Raw genomic sequence first — 20,300 nt, 5'->3', positions numbered from 1 at the left:
TATTTTTAGTGAGATGCAGAGATCATAAGCCTAAAAGTTATGTAAAGGCTGATGTGAGATCTGACCTGATAGCAGAGTTGATCAGTCCTTTCTTTTTTGTCCAATGTTTATTTAGTTTTCAACTTTGTTAAAGGAAAAAAGAAAAACATTATGTATGCATGAGTACTCAATATATATAAATTGTATACACACCTACTGTGTATGATATATACATACAATACATGTAAACAAATACATGATAATAAAATGGTTAAGAAAAATACAAACTGTTACTGAATCCAATCACATCACATAAATGATAAAATTGTAATATTAAATAGGGGGTCCGGTGTCCCACAGGGGTCCTTGAGGAGGTTCCAGGGGGTCCAAGGCAAAAAGGTGAATAATTTATTTTTTATTATAATTCCATTCATAAGTAACACAGTGACTGAATGTATGACTATTTTGGTCATGGATTTCATACACCCTCTGTAATCTTATCAGATGGGGTTCATGGTCTAATCTGTGTCCGTTTAGGGTCCTTGATGTGAAAAAGTTTGGGAGCCACTGCTCTAAATATTATGATCAGTGGTTACTGCTGCCTGCAGCTGGATGGCGCTGCGGTCTGAAAGCTTCATCCTGAGCTACAGACGTGATTAATTGACGGAGGAGCCCGGAGGAGGGAAACTACCCTCCTGCAGCTCCCACCGTCAGTAGCAGCGCAGTTCATCTGGAGGAGAACACGATGAGAGAGTAGCTAGCATGCTCGGACAATTCATGTAAATGGCGCCTGTCAAAAGGAAATTATATCAGCGGTTGCTGTTCTTTGCCGTTTTTCTTCCAGTCTCAGGTAAGGATGAATTTTCATTGATATTTTTTGTGAGAGAGGTAAACCACTTACTGACTGTCCACTGCATGTTTGAGTGGAGTTGCCTGCAGTCTTTCCTCTAACGGACGTTAATCACTCAGTTTAGAGCAAAACTTTAATGTTATCATAACGGTCAGAAACTAACGGTTAACGGTTAATAAGTTTAACTTAACTCAGTGTGCAAGTATCAAAAGCCTGACTGAGAAGTAACTTATTAATATTAATTATCAAAGCCGGTGTCCTTAATATAATAAAGTGTCATTATAATAACCTGACTAACCTGCCTTTAATTAAATATTCACAAACTTATAACTTACATAACAAACAGGAAACGTTTCAACGACATAAAACGTTAAGCTGACTGAGAGAAGTGTCAGTTAACTTTGAAACTGAAGCTTTTTATGTTCACCGACAGTTAAGTTGGATATAGTATTATCTAATTTAGCTAACATAATATTTTTCAGCATTTATTTGACTAATTTAACCATTTCTGGCTATTGGCTATTGAAAAGAGACTGTTATTGACAATATTTATACAGACTATCAATACAAACGTTGCGTGTCTAGCCAGCTAAAGATAAGAGATAACTATATTAGCTTAGTGTTAAGGATGTTAAGGTGGGATGAAAACATTGAGTACAGTTTTACACCTTGTTTTGCTTTTAGTTTGAAGTGATGGACCTGTAATGTATTCTGTTGATATGTTGAAATATTTAGTTCCTCTCTCCACTCTGTCAACAAAGATCACATTAACCAAACATTATTGTAAAGTACATTATTTGAATTCAGTAATAGGTTTCGGTTTAAAGAGACTCATAGGATCAACTGTTTCACCTTCAGCTGGTGACTTTATGAGCCATGAGTAATTGGATTAAAGTGGAGTGGAAAGACTTTATGAAGCTGAAATGTGATTAACGCTACTGTACAGTACAGTTGACCTTCTGCTGGCAGGTCTCCAAGCCTCTCAAGTGTGATATTTTACCTCAGTAGGACGTTTTAATCTGTGTCATACTAGTTTCCATCGGAGACTGTAAACACTGAGAGGATACTGAGCCACAGCTTCCATTAAGTGTTATCACTAACTCCAGAAAAAAAAAAGCACGGAGATGGATTTAAAACTCTCCTTTAAATCAGTTTTAGTCAGTAGTTTAACACGTGTGTAAATGCTTTACTGGACTCCTGTCAGTGCCATGCTTCTCTGCACTGACAGAGCACCCCATGCTGATCACCACCTTCACTCTTTTTGTGTTTTCTCCTCTTCTTTCTACAGGTGTTTTATGCTTTAGTGAGCTATTTTTCATCAAGGAGCCCCATGATGTCACTGTCATGCGGAAAGAAGCTGTTATTTTGGACTGTCAGGCACACGGAGAGGCGCCTATTGACGTCAGATGGCTTAAGAATGGAGTAAAACTGGTGGAGAATGAGCGGGTATACCAGCTCTCCAACGGCTCCCTTTATATTTCAGAGGTGGAGAGCAGAAGAGGAGACAAATCAGATGAAGGGTTCTATCAGTGCCTCGCTCAGAACAAGTATGGAGCAATCCTGAGCCAGAAAGCCCGTCTTACAATCGCAAGTGAGTATCACGCTGGAATCACTTTGGGAAAGTAACAGTGTGGAGGATGTGTGATGTTTCGTGAAAGTGACGGGCAACTGTACTCATCATCAGGCAGTGATATAGATGCCTTGTATTCTGGCTGTTTACAACAATTTATTTGCATAAATTACTGGATGAGATTCACATCTCTCCCTGCAAAGAGATTTGTATTTATTTTCATTACTTATTCAATTAATTTATTTTTTTTGTTGCTGCACATGGTTGCATGTAGAGCAGCTTAGGTGGTAGCCGTGGAGGAAGTGCGGCTTCAAAGTCTTCAAAGTTAGAGCCCAAAAAAGACACTGTTTAGAAGGGGAACATGCCCATTGGTGTGTTAATGAAGGAGCAGCAGATTTTGAAAGGTTAGGAGCTGTCCGGGATACCGGCCCTCCAAAGCTAAAGAGCAGATGACCCCTATTCACAGGCCAGGGCTTTCATGTTATTGCTCCCTGATCGCTGGAGGAATTGTTCTTTTGGAATGCTTTCTCCCTCAATGCTGTGCGAGCTGGCCTCGTATTTTAAGGGGGAGTGGGGGGGAGTAGAGAAGCTTCAGGCAGAGTTGGTCTTTTGGGAGACCTTATCCCCTCCTCCTACCCACAGGCCAATGCATCTTGCTGTGCCACTTTTGCAGAATGTATGTTAACCCTTTTACCCCCCTCCTGCAATTTATCTACAAGAAAAACATAAATTTTTAACATTCTTGGCAAGAATTAAATTTTCTGTTAAATTTAATGAGGCAGAAAATAGATGTTTTGCATGAGTTGTCCAGTGATTGTGGTCCTTGTGGAGTAAAAAACACTGGTCACAGCTACTGTTTCCATGTAATTCCATAGTGGAATTCTATTAATTATCCACTGTGATCCATGTTGAGAAGATCCGAGCAGTTCTTGCTGTTGTTGTTGCCTTCCCAAAGATTCACTCTGATCATTTGCTCTTTTTAAACGGATTAAAATATGAGAAAATCCTATAATGGTTGTGGTTTCCTCTTGGGCCAGCATATATAGAAGAAAAGGGTTTTAAGGATGTTTTGGCCCTTTAAAACTTAATGAACACCTACACTTATCTACACACAATGCTGTCTGGTAGTATTGAAGCGATGACTCCAGTCTTTACTTAGTATTTGCTGGGCATAAAAAGTATATAAAGTTTTATTAATTAATTGAGTAGTTTACCTGCTGTATACAGTTTGAAGTTAAGAGGTGATAAAAGCTGCCAATAAGCTTTACTAGTTTGTTTTAAAATGGCACTTAGGCCTGCTTGAGGGTCTATCTGGAAGCTCATAAAATTTGCACATACCTGAGAAATGCTCAGTTGAAGGACACGGAGGTAACAGTGGGGGTTGTTGCAAGTGATGTGCACACACACACATACGCCCACACACACAAATGTGAATTGCTGTTTCCCAGTACCGCAGCCTTACCCAGAGTGTCTAAATGACCAAACTTTATTGCAGGCCTTGCCCGGTCAGTAGGGGCTGGAGGCTTTGCACAATTGTTTTATGCCTCACTACTCTGGCCGGAGAGTGAAAAGCTTTTCACTCTGACCATTATTGTCCACATTGCCCCCTGTGTTCACAAAAGAAAAAGGGCTTCTTTTAAAGGCAATTATTTATTCTGATATCAGTGGACAGAACAGCTGGACCTGTTCAATACAGCAAGGCTAATTACATTAATTGTAAAAGTTAAAGATCAGAAAGTTAACATTTTGATTGAAAAGTCAGGGTGGCTATTTTTGTTATATGTCTCTCTTGTATGACCTGTCTGTTGCATAGAAGACATGTGGTGATTCTTTGATGTATTTCAACCGAAGGAAGACTGAAACTGAAAGAAGTACACTACGCGTTTTGATCCAAGTGTCTTCTAGAAGGTGGATAGTGCAACATCTCTTTTCCTAAGACTATTAAATGTCCCTCTTTTTAAATATGAGTAAAAGTAAGAAGGAGGATAACAATGTTGTTTTTCCTTCGATGTGGGAATAAAACACCCTGAGAATCTGTGGACCTGCTAGTTTAAACCGTGTGTTGGTGATGGAGGGTAACCTTAAACATTTGGGTGATGAGACGGGATTCAGCCCTGATGAACTGGAATGTGACACACGAGCCTCATCATGTGACTTTTGTCAATAGACTTCAGATTGATGGGGATTTCAGTAGAGAGATTATCTCCTGAGTTAGCTCCCTCTTTTTGCCTCTTGCACCGTGTGATCTCAGGTAAACAAGCCAAGAACGTACAGAGGAAACAGTCAGATTTCTCATCGACTCATACAAGTCAAGTATGGCTCAGTGGTGATAAGTTGAGCACTGACAGATGTGAAGATGTGGAATTATTTCAGACGTACATCACTGACCAGTTTGTTTTCACCATTAGACCCTGATTATTTTAATACTTCTGGCACTATGAGGGGAAATCTGGGGACAAATTAATAGTTCTATTGATGGTTGAAATTGAGGACGTCCGGTCAACTTATTAGAAAATAGATGCTTGGGTTTGTGCTGGAGGACAGCGCACACTTGGCTTTATTCACAGCACAAGCGTGTTACGTAACATTATGTGCCGCATTGCCACTAATAGAGGGGACTGTATTTATGATAACTACTGTATATACTGCTTGTATTTTAGCATTCCCTGCAGAAAGTATCCTGTTGTTTTTATTGCAAACATGATGTAATGGTACGCTTCGTGTTGGTGTTTGTTATTGCTGCTTGATTAATGAAAAGTCATTTAGTCAAGTGCTTGTCTTGGGGCGATCACTTAATTAGCGGAGCATCCAGAGCAATCTGTTTTAGGGATGAACCAATCCGACTTTTTCTGTCTGGATTCCACAACTGATCTGCTGATGCCGAATACAGATTTGATAGCAGCTTTTTCCCTAATTTACAATCTGTGTTATCTGTGTTGTGAATCAGCAGCCTGCCGTGACTGAATGAATGTGACTGATGGTGGAAACACTGAATCATGTCTTTGTCATCATGACAGTGACAAAGAAACTGTGTTTAATGTGGATCAGTCACATCTTGGCTGATACCCAATCCACTTAATCGCGACCAATCTAATGGATCGGTTTTGTGCATCCCTGATTTGCATCTGACCAGTAGCTTTGTTGTCATCTGCTGGAAACTCTGGAAAAAGTAGAAGATGACAAATGAAAAGCTAAAAATGTTTTTCCAAATCTAAACTGTGACTGTATGAAGAGTGGAAATGATACTTACAAGACTGATTTAGCTGGTTATTGTAGACATACTCTGTATATTTTAAGCATACTTTAAGTGTCGGTGCTTTGTAATGGCGTCCCAGATTACAGTTGTGGTGTGTTTGTTTCTATCTCTTGTAGGAAGTCAGGCCATTCTCACAAATGTTGATGTTGTTTATTGTCATTTAAAGCCGAGAGCACAAGGAGCTTTAAAGGAGGTATTTGAATAAGCTGCCTCTGCTCACTGACAAAGTTTATTTTACCTCACTGGTGTGTCCATATGCAGCCAGGTCAGGACCACGGTATTATTTTAAGTTGCTAAGGAATGCATCTGACTCGCACTGGCTCGGCACAATTAGAAACTCCAATAAGACCAAAGCAAACTTCGCACGGTGTGAGCTGTGGTGTGAATGAATGAAATGCCCCTTAAGTGAGACAACTCAGAGCCTGGAATCTTGTTTTTCTCCTCTGCTGGACACGAAAGGTTACCATGGTTCCCCTGAACGGCAGGCCCAGAGGTCAAAGGTTTCTTTAAATTGCTCAATAGATGGAGGGAGGTGAGAAAGAGCACAGGACCTAAATCTTTCTTACAATAATGCTGGATGCTCCTCTATTTTTATCAGTTGCTGCAGAAGCCATTAGCAGGTCTATTTTCATTTCACAAGGATCTTTCTCCATCTCTTGTATTATCACACTCAAGTTTTATTATATTTCAAATATGCCACAACAAAGAGTAAAACTGTTGCTGCAAACGGAGTGAAGCTATTTACAGATTGACTTCTTTAACTCAATGTTCTGATATAGAGATTAAAGACAATGAAGTCACTGTCTGTGGTGAGTGGAGGTTCACTGTTGAATGATTGGAAAACGTTGCAGCAAAGATAAGGGACTGGAGGAGGGTAGATGAATGCCTCCTTCCAACACTGCTCCCCCATTGCCCGGTGCTTTCAGAGGTCACGCTGCTCATGGGAATAGCTCTTTGTTTAGCCAGGCCAGTGGTCACTTGACGGTCCTGCAGCCTGTGTGGAGCAGCAGCACATCTGCCAACCAGCTAGTGATTGATCTGTGGGCTTTTTCAGCTTCGCATTCTTCTTCTTCTTCTTGCTTATCAGCCGTCTTTTTTTTCCCAGAGCCTTTTAATAATGTTCAGCAGGGTCACTGAACATTGTTAAGGACTCATCACTCAATTAATTACTGTGCTGTTTCAGTAGGACATGTGGACTTATTTTCACAGGAATACGACCCATAACATTTAAAACTTTGCAGGGGTGTTTCAGGGAATTGTTTCAGTCGTAGTTTTTTTTCATGTGCATCCTAAAAGATTGGACCCTGGGGGATGGGTAGAGTTGAGGATGTTTGAGGCGGCATGATTGCCATCCACATAGCTATGCAACTGCACTCAAACGGATCCTGACATCCACAGTTTTGGTTATGAGAAGGCTGATGAATGACTTCAGATGTGACTGTGTGGGATAAAAACAAATAACAACTGTCCCTAATCCATCCCACCTTCGCTGCTCTGCTCTGGAAAAGTATTTCATTCACTCCAGACTGATTTCCTGCATTTAGATTTTGCAAAACAGCACTTTTCCTTGTTTAAAAATGTCATCCATCTCAATAGTATCTTGTCCTGGCACTTTATAGGCACCGAGGATGTATTTTACGCAAAGCTTTTTCCCTTACAAGAATAAAAGCTATACATTTTAGGCAGGATATCAAATGTGCTTATGGCAGAATGTGATGTATTTTGTTTAAAATAAGGCTGTACAAACAAAAACTACACATCGCTAAAAGTGTTTCTTTTTTAATAACTGAATATAAATCAGTGGGAGCTGTGATAAACAAATGTGAAGTGTAAATGAGGTTAAAAAAAGATTATAAGACAATTAATACCTATTGAAGCAGTCTTTGAAAAGCATGAGCTACAGTGCAACACTGTTTTGGAAAGAAAGTTTACACATAGTAGCTTATATGCAGGTGGAGCTGAGCTGTGTTGAGAAACTGACCACAGTAACCAGAGGAGAGAAGGCTGAACTAATTCCTGGTATTTGTAAGCGAACCTTTGTTTGGGCCTGACCTGTCCACTGACCTTCAGTTTGTTGAGCTGCCAGCATCAGCAGGCCCATCTGTTCAAAGCTGAAGGGAGGCAAGTCCAGCTTTACGCCTCTGGTTCAGGTTGAACTGTAGGGTGAACATACTGTATGTGCTAATATTGATGCTATAGATTGATCATTTCTGTGAAAGCATGTTCACAAAACAAGAAGGACAGAATCTTATCTGTCTTATTAGACTGTGAGCGAGAGGAACAATCATTGCAATCCATTTAACGTTAACTTGGCACAATGTCTTGCAGCAGCTGGACTGCAGGTATTGTTTTACTTGTTGTAATTGCAGCGACTTGCAGATGTGCAGTGACACAGCAGAAAGAGGATATTGTTACAAAACAGTGTTTAAAAGCCTCACAGCTGGAGAAGGATCTGAGTGATTTCTCTGCAGTTTGCAGGACAGCAAAGAGCAGCAGTGCTGGTCTGGGATGGTCATGCAGGGCTCTGCCTGTGTTGGGTGCTAGGCAGGATTTGTGGGGGTCAGAGGTGAGAGGTGAGATTGCTAGGAAGGGCAGATGGTCGACACTGTTTCTTCTTGCTTTTAGGGAATAGGCTGAGGAATTTATTCTGTGTTTGAGTTGCCTAAAATGTACAACAAACAAGACCAAAAGTTTAATGTAACTATAGTTTGGTGGAGTAAAAAAGGGAAAAGTTAATTTTCAGTAAGAATAATGAGAGGGCTGAATGAGTAAATGCAAAACAAAAGTAAATCACAACAAGCTTGATGTGTTTTGCCTTGATAATTTCATCCACACATTAAATGCCCCTTGGCAAACATCATCATTCAAAGCTGAAGGTCGGCATCCTATTTTCAGCTGGGCGTGCTCTGGCCAATGCTTGACGAACCCTGGCAGCTATAGATTTTCCACCTTGTCTTAGTAGTTTATCAATAATCAATGATTATCCCACTGTTTGTCAATCCTGCATCATTTGACTTAATGGAAAGGCAGAGGATCAGTGCTGCTCATCTCTCATGCCCTCCAGTCATATCACTTCACCATATTAATGGAATTTTTGTAAGAGGCTCCGTTAACACTGGGGGGGTTTGGGAAGAGGGGGGTGAGTTCCTCTCCCTGCTTCTGTCTTCACATCAAACAACCACAGTGGAGACAACAGAAGAGGGCTAACAGCTCAGGGCTAATTTGATTAAAGGTGTCCATGGTGAAAGGATATGACCCTGATGACAATTTACCTCAATGAATGAGAGCTATATCAGGCACGTTGCAGGGATTTCCCCTCACAGTCAGGAAAACAACATCCATGCATTTGATAAACAGTTTTATACTTACATCAGGTCCAATGACTGAACAATGACAGAGAACAGAAATTGGTCCAGCAGCCATCATAAAAAACACTTCTACAACAAGTTAATAAGTTATAACAATCAATAAGTTCATCTAAAATAATGTGGTAATCAGAAATCCAAATTAATCTTCAGTAGTTTTATCTCAACGACTGAAACTGTCATCCTTTCTGTGGCCAAAATGAGGAGGTCTTGTCAGCCTGATTTTGTGGCACGGTGCTGTCAGTTGTGCAAAAGTCATGATTCACTGAATGTTTTTTTTGCAGTAGGAGCTCTCCTGCTGTTTAGCACCATAACACCTGGCAACACTGCTTACATGCAGCCATCCATCACGGCCCTCATAGCTACTACTGTGTGTTTATGACAGTGTAGGGATTTCCTGTAGACGTTTCTCGAAAGCAAACGTTACCGTTTTACGCCATCCTTTGTAGATTTCTGTTTTCATGTTGGATATTCTGGATTGGTTTTTAGAGAAATCCCAAAATCTTTAGGTAGTCTGTCTCAACACCGCAACACCTTTTTTGTGTATTTTTCATACTGTTTTTTTTTCACCATAATGAGATATAAGATAAAGCAAGTTGTCCAGATAATTTGTTAATTTAATGTTTACCTGCGCACTTAAGCAACATTTAAACTAGCTGATTTATTAGGTTAACATTTGTCCATATTAATTTTTTCCACATATGGGTGTATAGAATCCATTTAGATGTTTTTCTCACTTTGAATACCTGTCAGATGTGGTTTTAACTTGATGCCTCACTTCCTGCTTCTTTCTGTTTCTTCTTTGTTGAGTGCTGATGGCTCTGGATGTGTGCATGGAGGTTAAAGAGCCCCTCAGTATGTTTGTTTATCTGTTACTCAAGAGGTGATAGTTTCATCGTGAAAGCCGGCAGCAGCTTTGCATCTTGAGACAGATTCACTGAAATCAGAAGTAATTTTGTCATTTAGTTGAAGTTACAAGAGTTATTCAACTTTATATTTCTGGTCCACTAAAAAAATCTTTTGTAGTCTATTGATCAGTCCATCTCTATGTGATGGATGATATTTTATGTTAATGCATCTATGCTTACTGTTTTTTGGTAATGTCAGTATTTGCGCTCAATCACGAACAGGAGTGCGATTGATTTCTTTTAACAAATGATTGACCTCAGGCTTCTGCAGCTTTTTGAGCACAGAGGGGGGATGGGGCCACGGTGGGTGACCTTAATGGCTTTTATGGCTCAGGAGGAGCCACTGTTGAAGAGAGTATTTATTAACGAGAAAGGCTAAAACAACTTAAATCATTATGAATACACTTATTCTACTGGATGTTTGGTTCACTATAAAGGGCCTTATTGTAATTCACATTGGGTTTAGTGTGCTCGCTGCTCAGCTGGTGGCTGACAACAGCTCAGTTTCAGGGAAACCTTATCCACGCAGGATGTAGCTGTTCCACTCCAGTCATCACCTTCCTGCAGCACTCAGCAGGTCTGTAGCTTTAGGTAATAAGCATCTCTGTTTTCTGACATCCACTGGACCTGACTGAGATGGATGGATATCTGAAATAGATCAATATGTTTGGAAAGGGAGAGAGGTAATTCAGAAATAGATAATAAGATAATCATCCTTTAGATTGCTCTTGTAGAACCGGCCACAAACACTGTACAGTAGGTAAATAATGACATTTTTATAGAACAAATACCAGTAATTTAATGTCACATGATGATTGATGAGTTTCTCGACTTCATGTGCAGTTTTCTAGGGGTCTCTACTGATTTCATGTCTCGGCTTAGACGTCTAATGTGCTTTATATTCATTTCAAAGCAAGTTTTGAGACAACTTGTGAAGTGAAATACAAAACCTGCTTCCACAACAAACACCGTAAGGGGAAGGTGTTTCCTTTGACTTTATCTTAAAAAGACTACCATACATGTAAAAGATAAAAACATTAATGCTGCCTTGGTTGTTGCTGCTTGGTTTAAACCTCTTATTGCCTTTTGGCCAATGTGCAACCTCTAAAAGCTGCTGGAGATATTGATAAATGTTACTGTGTTACTATAAAACATTTATTAAGAAGCAAGTAAAGTGATGGTCGCCTGCTCTTAGTGTGATCTTTGTTATTAGACTGTGACCACTTGAAGCCCCAAGATGTAAACCAGCTTGTTATTTTTAGTATTATTTTTTGTTATAGATTGATCTGCTGATCATTTAGTCTATAAAATTTCGAATTTCAAATGACTTTTTTATCCAACCAACAGTTCAAAACCCAAAGATATACAGTTCATACTGAAACGAGAAAGAAAAACAGCACATTCTCACATTTGAGAAGCTAGAAATGCTTGAAAAGTGATTGAAGTGTTTAATTGATTATCTAAATAGTTTTTCTGTCAACCGACTAATTGATGAATTGACCAATAGTTCCAGCTCTGTTTATTATTTATTATTTGGATTTACTGGAAGAGAGAATATAACATCTCATTAGGACACACAGTGAGATATAGAAAAACATTAGAAAAAACATTAGAAATATATCACTTTTGCTACAGCGCCAGTTATACTGATACAGAACATAAAACATCCACACTTGCGCACACATGCCAAGTCTTTAAGTGTCTTCTTGTTGCTTGTTTTGCTGCAGGTATCTCCTCTTTCGCAATCCAGCCGACGTCTATCGTGGTAACTGAAGGCTCAGTCGCCAGGTTTTCCTGCAAAATCAGTGCACACCCTCGTCCCATCATCACTTGGGAGTTCAATCGGGTCACATTACCCCTCACCACTGAAAGGTATGCACTCTTGTTGTTTTCAGTTTAACTCTGTGGTATTTATTTTTCACACACTTACTGGACAGCAGTTTTTTTTTCGTGGAAGTGGAAGCGAATCTATGACAGCTGAAATATTTGATTTGTAATTGCTCCATATTGTTGGTGATAAAAACTGTGTTATATCTGTGTGCCTCTCTGTCATCCAGAATCACAGTCCTGCCCAGTGGTGTTCTTCAGATCCATGGGGTGCAGCGCGCGGATAGTGGGAATTACCGCTGCATCACCACCAACATCGCCAGCCGTCGCCGCAGCACGGAGGCCTACCTCACTGTCACTCCAGGTGTGTTAGCGAGCTCTCTTAGTGACTGTACGCTCTAAAGGGCATCAACATAGTTTAGCGGTAGTAAACGTACATTACAAATGAGAAACTGCCTATGAGAGGAAAGATGTGATGCATGTTCTACAATCATTTTAATGAAATTAATATTAAAACCAATGGTGCAATATCACAGTAAGGTAACTGATTTGTGTCTGTCAAGCAGTTGCAGACTTTTGGTTAGTTTATTCGCTAAAGGGATGTAGAGATTTGTATTAGTTTGGCATTTGTTGGTCACGTCAAACCACATACACTGAAGCTATCTTCCTCCCCCTCTTCCTCACTCTCGCTGCAGCTCCCAGCCCCCAGCTTCCCCAGAGGCCACGCATCATCGCCGGGCCACAGAACATTTCAGTGTCGCTGCACCAGAGTGCCATCCTGGAGTGCATGGCCACAGGCAATCCCCGACCTATCATCTCCTGGAGCCGAGCGGACAGCAAGTCTATTGATGTTTACAACACCAAAGTGTTGGGAAACGGCAACCTCATTATAACAGACATCAAGCCCCAGCATGGAGGAGTCTATATGTGCAGGGCCACCACTCCTGGCACAAGAAACTATACTGTCGCCTCAGCTAATGTCACTGTGCTAGGTAAAGATATAAAGAAGTTTTGCTCCATATCTTCTAATTTTGTATTCCTAAATCAATTATGGCTGGGTTATTAAATTATCCTTTGAAAAACCTCTTATATGTATTTCTCCTTGTTCTTCCAAAGCACCACCTTCCCTGGTGGAGTGGCCAGAGAGCCTGACCCGTCCACGTGCTGGCACTGCTCGCTTTGTGTGCCAAGCTGAAGGAGTTCCAACACCTCAAATCACTTGGCTCAAGAACGGAGAGAAAGTTCACTCAAATGGTCGCATCAAGATGTACAACAGGTATCTTTCTCTTTATTTGAAGGATAATCCCTGCAATCGATAAATCCTTTTTTTTCCCTGACAAGTCTAATGTGTTTGTGCCTGCAGGTAATGAAAACAGGAACCGTAACTTTTTAACGGTCTTTGTTGGCCAATTTAAAACGATTTAAATAAATAATTTACGATTGTCCCTACTGTAGAAAGGAAACTGAATAATTTACAACAGTGCAAATGGGGTTTTAGTTGGTTTCCCTATAATTTGCTCCTGCTCTTTATTCAACTGTCAGTGCTTGTTAAAGGTAATTATAGACCCTTATAGACCCCACCCTCAGGATGAAGCCATCTGTATGCATACTCTTCATCTGTGTGTGTGTGTATGTCCCACAGCAAACTGGTCATCAACCAGATCATCCCTGAGGATGATGCCATCTATCAGTGCCAGGCAGAGAACGAGCAGGGATCCGTCCTCTCCATGGCGAGGCTCATTGTAGTGATGTCAGAGGACCGGCCGAGCGCGCCCAGGAATATCCGAGCTGACACCGTGTCGAGCTCCGCCATCCTTCTGGCTTGGGAAAGGCCTCTCTATAATGCGGATAAAGTCATTGCTTACTCAGTGCACTACATGAAGGCTGAAGGTGAGTGGTGTGTAAGTGAACAAGTTAGAACAGAAATCAGATTTTTATATTTACTTTTTGTCTCCAATGGACAGAAGTGGTTTACTTCATTATGTTGGAAACAGCAATTCAGAAACTTAAATTCTTCTTTTTTAAAAGGCATAATGAGGGAGAGCATAATGAGGGAGCTGACCATGTGTCGTCAATGCTATGTTGGTGGGCAGAAGTCAAGGGAAGAAAAAACTAAATAATCCCTCAGAATAAAGAGGAACAGTTTCTTCTTGACAAACAGGAATAGTCCTCTATAGAGCACAGCGCTGTGGAGTTTCAAGATGCAGGGGCCCTTCTTTTGACTGATAAAATGCAGGATGCAGACAAAACTATTCACAAGGGTCGTAGTGTGGCAGCAGAAAAGCCTTTTAGCCTTTCAGCTCTCCTGGGAACACTTCGCTATTGACAGCAAGAGTCATATTCAAACAAAGCAACATTTCAGAAACAAAATTCAGCTTGTTCATTCAAGCACTGCACTTAATTATAATTGCACTGACTTCCATTGGGGAGGTGAAATGTACATAATTCAACTAGGAAAAAGGAGCACCTGCTGCATTTTGTTGGGGATAAGGAGGTCAAAATAAAATGAACAAGTTGAACAAATTCTCTCTGCTTTATTCTTGGCTAACTGGCATCTGTCAAGGATTTTCTGCACTTGATTTAGATTTAGGGATGGCTGCTCGTTGACATTGACAGAGTGTCAAATAGTAAGCTCTGCACCTGAGGTTGCAGACAGAGAAGTTTGGCACTAAATGGAGGCTCTAATGAAAGGAGCAACTAATTATCCCGTGTGATGGAGTGTCCAAAAGTGTATATTCTGTGAGGGCAGTGGGAGGGTGTGAATTGGACAGGAAGGCAGACTTTGTCACACTCTTCAGGAAGGCTTACTGAGGCATTCAGACTGCGGAGAAAGCTTTTTTTTGTTTACTCTCAAGTACCTTGTTTACCAGGTCGGAAATCAGACCAGGTATTTTTTTTCCCCACAACACAAATACATCTTTTGTGTGACTAATTAAATAACAATCACATAGTGAGTCTTTTAAAAAAACAAGTGTAAGTTAACATAGCAGATTCAAGTATGAACCAGTTTGTTTTACAGAATATTAAAATTTCTTCAGACCGTAGCTGTAAAAAATTTTGTGATGACATCATTATGCTAGAAAAAGATTTTGGACTCATGATAGAATTGAGGTGAGCTTGTGAAATTTTATGACAAAATTAGACCTGGTATGTTGTCCATTTCTGATTTTATTTCTTAACATGGATGAGAATGGACATGAACTGTATCTGCACAGGTGACTGGACCACGTTTTGTTTCATAGCAACAACTTCAACATTTACAAGATTCTTTTCACTTTCTGATGGGCTGGATGATGGATTAATGTCCCCTGCTTGAAATTGAAATACAAATAAAGACAGGAAAGGATGTCTTTATAGGAAAAAAGTAGTCACTCACCACAAAATACTGTTGATTTGGTTTATTTTGGATGAAACTGCAGCCGTTATATCTCCCTTTATGATCTTGTCATTTGTCCAGGATTAAACAACGAAGAATATCAAGTTGTCATTGGAAACGATACAACTCGCTATATTATTGATGACCTGGAGCCGGCTCGCAACTACACCTTCTACGTTGTGGCCTACATGCCCATGGGAGCCAGTCGCATGTCGGACCACACGTTCCAGCACACACTGGAGGATGGTGAGGCTCACATAGAGTGAAAGTCATAAATGATACAGTTCAGAGAAAAAGGAGAAGCAGTGCTAATATTGATCTAAAAGCAAACTGTTAGACTCTTAAGTTATTCCAGTGGGAGCTCAGAGGATTTTGTTTACAGGATGCTTCACTGCAGTGAATGAGCTTTGTTGTTGACATAAAGAGACAATCAAATTATTTGTGTGCTTGTGTTGGTGGGTGTCTCCTAATATGCACACAAGCTTATATGGATATGTCTGTGTCTATTTGTATTAATGCCCCTGGAATGTTTTTGAATTCCAGGCAAACCTCATTTGTTCGTGGTCTTCAGCCTGTGGGTCAAAGGCTGCTGCGTGTGTGTGTTCTACATGTTATTAAAGTTATTAAATGAAATTACATTGACTTTTGTGCATGTAGGGCAAGCTTGATGTTGCCTTAAATAGGCACTCTGGTGAAGAAAATGTCATCTAAATTGAATGAGGTAGAAGTAATTCATCCAATGAAAAACCAGAAAACTCAAGCTGATTCATCATTACATTTATACAAAATCACATAAAAATCAATTTTAATGGCAGGTGATGTAGATGATTATCACAATATCTTCAGCAGGGATCTAGTGTATTTAGAAAAATGTTTTCCAAGTTGTAGCTACCAGACTTCATTCCAGGTTTCTCTCTTCCTTTAAACTATTGACAAACCTTCAAAGAGGATCGCAGTTAGAAGCATCAGGGTTGACTTTTCTGTTTTCTTTTGCTCAGGGGTGTTTTTGTTTTATTTCAGTGTATAATCTGGTGGGTTTTTCATCTTAGTTTTATTGTGTAATAAAGAAATTCTGTCTGATTTATCCTTTCCTCCCTCATCCGTCCACAGTTCCTCTCCGTGCCCCTGAGCTCAGCCTCACCAGCCGCAGCCCTACGGACATCCAGGTCTCGTGGCAGCCCCTCCCGGACAAGCTGAGTCGTGGCCGGGTGTCTGCCTACGGATTGTCCTATCGCACCAGTGCTGAGAGCACAGTCTCACAGATAGAGCTACCTGGAGAGAAGACCCAGCATCTACTGGAAAACCTGCAGCCTGACACCATCTACCTCCTGCGTATTGTTGCTGCCACCAGTGTAGGGTGGGGTGAGCAGTCCGCCTGGACCTCCCACCGCACCCCAAAGGCATCCAGTGCTCGAGGTACAACACCATGAAGAGCTGTCTTCATAATTTCTGAAACAGCAGCGTATAATTGCAAAGATGAAGTCAAAATGTTTAAGCTTTTTTTTTTTTTTGTCTACACATAAATTAATTTTACCCAAAAAGTTGAATTAACATGAACTCCTCGGTTCTGTTTAAACCATGAGACACGGCGAAGAGAAGAGCTTGCTCTAATAATCTTGTTAAGGCATTACGTTTGTTACTCTGTGACCTTTGCCCCGCACTGTCAGTAACATTGGAAGGGCTTCAGTCATGGGTCATAAAGGGAGCGACTCAGGCCTCCGGGTGGGAAAGAGTATATGGCTGTTTAGAGCTACATCTGAAGCTTCAAGGCGGGGGAGGGGAGGATTCGTTTTTCCTGCCCATCTCTATTGCCCTCTGTCTCCTGTTTAAACTCGGACAGGAGTCTTCTATCAGTAAAGTTCGTTCCTAAAATACAAAATGTGTGAAATTGCTCCCTCAGCTGTCAGTGTGTTTCTCTCTGGTCTGTACTGAGTGTGAAACAGCTGGTAGAGCATCAGATGGTAGTTTCACTTTTCAAAGAAAACTCCTGGTCAGGAGCCTCTTCTGTTCATCACTTAAACACCGGAAACAGCTTGATGAAGAGATTCAAATCTTCTAAGAACAAGTATCTGTTCTCTGCAAAGCTTCAGTCATATGATGCACATAGCGGAACGATGGGTGTGTTTTTGTTTTTATGTCCTGCTCCTGAAAAGTCAGTGAACACTTCCTCTTTTACTGTAGGATTATTATCCATCTCTGATTGTCATAATCAATACAAAGTATTTCTGTGACTCTTTTCTCTCTACAGTTCCTCTGGCTCCTGAGCTGCATCTGGAGCCCTTAAACTGCACCACTATTTTAGCGCGCTGGCAGTTGGCACCCAGGAACTCAGCCATCGTGCAAGGATACCGACTCTTCTACCACGAGGAGAGCCAGCCTGAGAATGCCCCAGTTCAGCTGCGTGCCTCGGATCATACACACACCATTGGAGGTCTTGGTGAGTTAGTTTGCATTCACACCAAATCCAGCAATCCAGTACTACGACGCCGGGGGCTTCGGTGGTGGGTGTGTGTTGTGTGTTGTTGAGTTACCAGTGAGACAATGAAATACAATCCAGGAAGTCGATTTAGAGTTACAGATTAATGCATTTAAGGACATCAGAAGCCAAAACACCGCGCAGCAGTTTGTAAAACTCACAGACAGGACTTTACAACTCTGGAAAGTTTCACAGAGGCAACTGTTTTATCTTTCATCTCGATGATCACAAGGTAAACAGCTTAATACAGCATTCACATTACAAAGTAATCCAAGAGGAATTTGCGTTTTCATGTATGTGATTGGCCATCTCAGCGATTGGCCATTGCAGCGTGACATTGGGTTGCGTTTTGGCAAAAGTTGATGCCAGTTCAACTTCTTGCTGGATGACCACTGCGTTTTTTTGCTGAGCCCTATGTTGTCCCCACTCCTGCAGCATAAACGCACTGCCTCCATTAAATGATGGGGAGGACTGTCGTTTTTCATGCATTGCCAGATTTGGTGTATTATTTTAGATTATACTTACTATACTTATACTTCCGTTCACTTTCTGCTGCTGTGTTACAGTGGGCATCATTCAGTATTTTCACAGTCTTCTTGTTTACAACACATGAAACATCACATGATAGGAGCTTCATGTTAACACTACTGATCTGATAGGATTTTGGAGCATCCTGCTTCCAAGATTTGCATCTTTTTGAAGAAAAAATACTTTTCTTAAATCGACTGTAACTTGTTACTGCTTTAATGTTCAAGTTCGATCATTACTGCTCATGTTTTATGTGAAATAAAGTATGTTGGCAGAATATTTAGCTATGTAACTCCTTAATTAGCATCATAAATGGCTTTCCTAGCATAATTGATTATGTTTAATATGATGATTATGGTTGGTGATTAGGCAGCTAAAGTTCACATATGAGAGTTTATGAAGTACAGCAAAGAGAGAAATGTGTCCACATTGATGGATTTTAGCATGTACCTGCCTACCTATCTTTACAAAGAGTTTTTTGTATTAAAACAAAATATTTAAAAAATAGTTTCCAGTGGACACAGTCAGTTAAAACCAGCAGCAGCATCTATTGACAGCCAAACTCGTAAGTGATTAATTGGCTTAAGTCTTGTCATGTGTCGAGCAGAGGTTCATTAGGCGTGGAACAGAACAGCAACACATCCCACTTCCATGACCTCCCAACCTCTGTGCAGGATTTCAGTGTGTGTGTCTTTTCAGCAGCTGCTGGATGGTGTTCCAGGCATATCACAGCTCTTCTGGCCTTTAGGTCAGATTCATTTTGGCTTTTTTTTTTTTGAGAAAGAAAAGAGGTCTCAGGCCAATGCACTGGACAACTGACCATCTGTGGCCAGAGGGGGTCAACCAGGTGGCCAGCAGCTGACTTGTAAATCAGGAAGCTTGAACAGGATCAGAAAGAAAGACGAGGAGGCACAATAAATTACTATAGGTGTAAACTCTAACTGGTGCAGACTTTTTAATTTAGTTTTTTGGTTTGAGATACTAGTACTTTTAGTGCTAATGCTGCTAAACATATACTACCCTACTTGTCCAGTTTCTACTAATAATATTGACACCAGTAATAAGACACTTTTAATGGTAAAATGACAATAACAGCTAAACGAAGTAAGCAAAATATAAAGCCAAATCTGGTGTTAATAGTATATTTGGTTTTTGACAGAAAGGAGTAACTGAGAAAATACCTCTAATTTCAGTTTCATTTGTGTTTTTATTGATTAAATTTTGTTTTGTATTGATGTGTATTAATATTGAGAGGTATGCAGTTTTTAAGTCACCAGAGTGTTTTTTTATCTTCGCTCTTGCTTCATGAGATTGTTTTGAATATTGAATAAATTAAATGAACAGGAGAAACTCTGCTGATAAATATTAAGCCACTCAGTAAAATTAGTGACATCAAAAATAGAGCTTAAGATAAATAAAAAGAATCTTTTTGTTCCTCTTTGATAAAGGAGCTTTGCAGGGCTGTGTTTGGAAGAGAGGGAAGCTGTTTTGTGGAGGCAGATTTATTATGTGTTTTATGACTGCTTTGAGCAGTGTTGCTGGAGGAGCATTGACATCAAAGACTCTCATTGTGTTTGGCTTCAAGAGCCACAAAGATAGTTTATTAGCCAAGACTTAAAGGAAATGCAGCCTCTCACCAACTGAGCTGTAGGCCAAACAATGAGTGTGTCTTGTGAGCTCACTATCTTGCAGTTCTGAGATTTCTTTCTCATGAATTAGCCGCAGCACTGTGCATAAGGAGCGAGGTGTAAAATGCAGCATCTGGCCTCCTGTGTGGCAACACATCCTGCAGCAGAGAAAACCCTGCTGTGCCAGGTGGGATCTGACGAAACAGCTTTAAAGCTTTTACCAATTATTACTTCCTTTTTCAAGACATTAGTATCACTTCTTGCTGTTGTTAAAGCAGCACCACTACTTAAAGGTATGCAAATTTATTTATCTAGCAGAATCCATACACAAAGTGCTTTACATACAAACATTTAAAGGGGATTGAAAACAAACTTTAACTGAATTAAAGAGCAGGTATACAAATTTAGAGGCAAAACTAGAAGGCAGCAGAAGATTAAAGGCTTTCAAGGCTACTTTTAAACAGTTGGAGCACAAAGTAGATCATCTGGTAATCTGTTCCACAAGTGTGGTGTGTAGTAAGTACTCGTGTATTCCTT

At 40.4% G+C, this 20,300-nt stretch overlaps 1 protein-coding gene across 1 annotated transcript in view; it reads left to right on the top strand.

The window, feature by feature from the left end:
• Positions 1-660: 660 nt before the first annotated feature.
• Positions 661-20,300, top strand: part of prtga (protogenin homolog a (Gallus gallus)) — a 30,973-nt gene continuing 11,333 nt past the window's right edge. The window contains exons 1-10 of the mRNA XM_042415044.1: positions 661-829; positions 2,118-2,420; positions 11,656-11,800; positions 11,986-12,119; positions 12,451-12,747; positions 12,872-13,031; positions 13,398-13,645; positions 15,213-15,377; positions 16,242-16,547; positions 17,380-17,568. Of these exons, the coding sequence (XP_042270978.1) occupies positions 763-829; positions 2,118-2,420; positions 11,656-11,800; positions 11,986-12,119; positions 12,451-12,747; positions 12,872-13,031; positions 13,398-13,645; positions 15,213-15,377; positions 16,242-16,547; positions 17,380-17,568 (2,014 nt within the window). The 5' untranslated portion in view covers positions 661-762. The remainder of the gene's footprint in view (positions 830-2,117; positions 2,421-11,655; positions 11,801-11,985; positions 12,120-12,450; positions 12,748-12,871; positions 13,032-13,397; positions 13,646-15,212; positions 15,378-16,241; positions 16,548-17,379; positions 17,569-20,300) is intronic.

This window comes from Thunnus maccoyii, chromosome 1, assembly GCF_910596095.1.
Source record: "Thunnus maccoyii chromosome 1, fThuMac1.1, whole genome shotgun sequence".
Lineage (NCBI taxonomy): Eukaryota > Metazoa > Chordata > Actinopteri > Scombriformes > Scombridae > Thunnus > Thunnus maccoyii.
The sequence above is the reverse complement of the archived record's forward strand: the minus strand, read 5'-3'. Positions and strand labels throughout refer to the sequence as shown.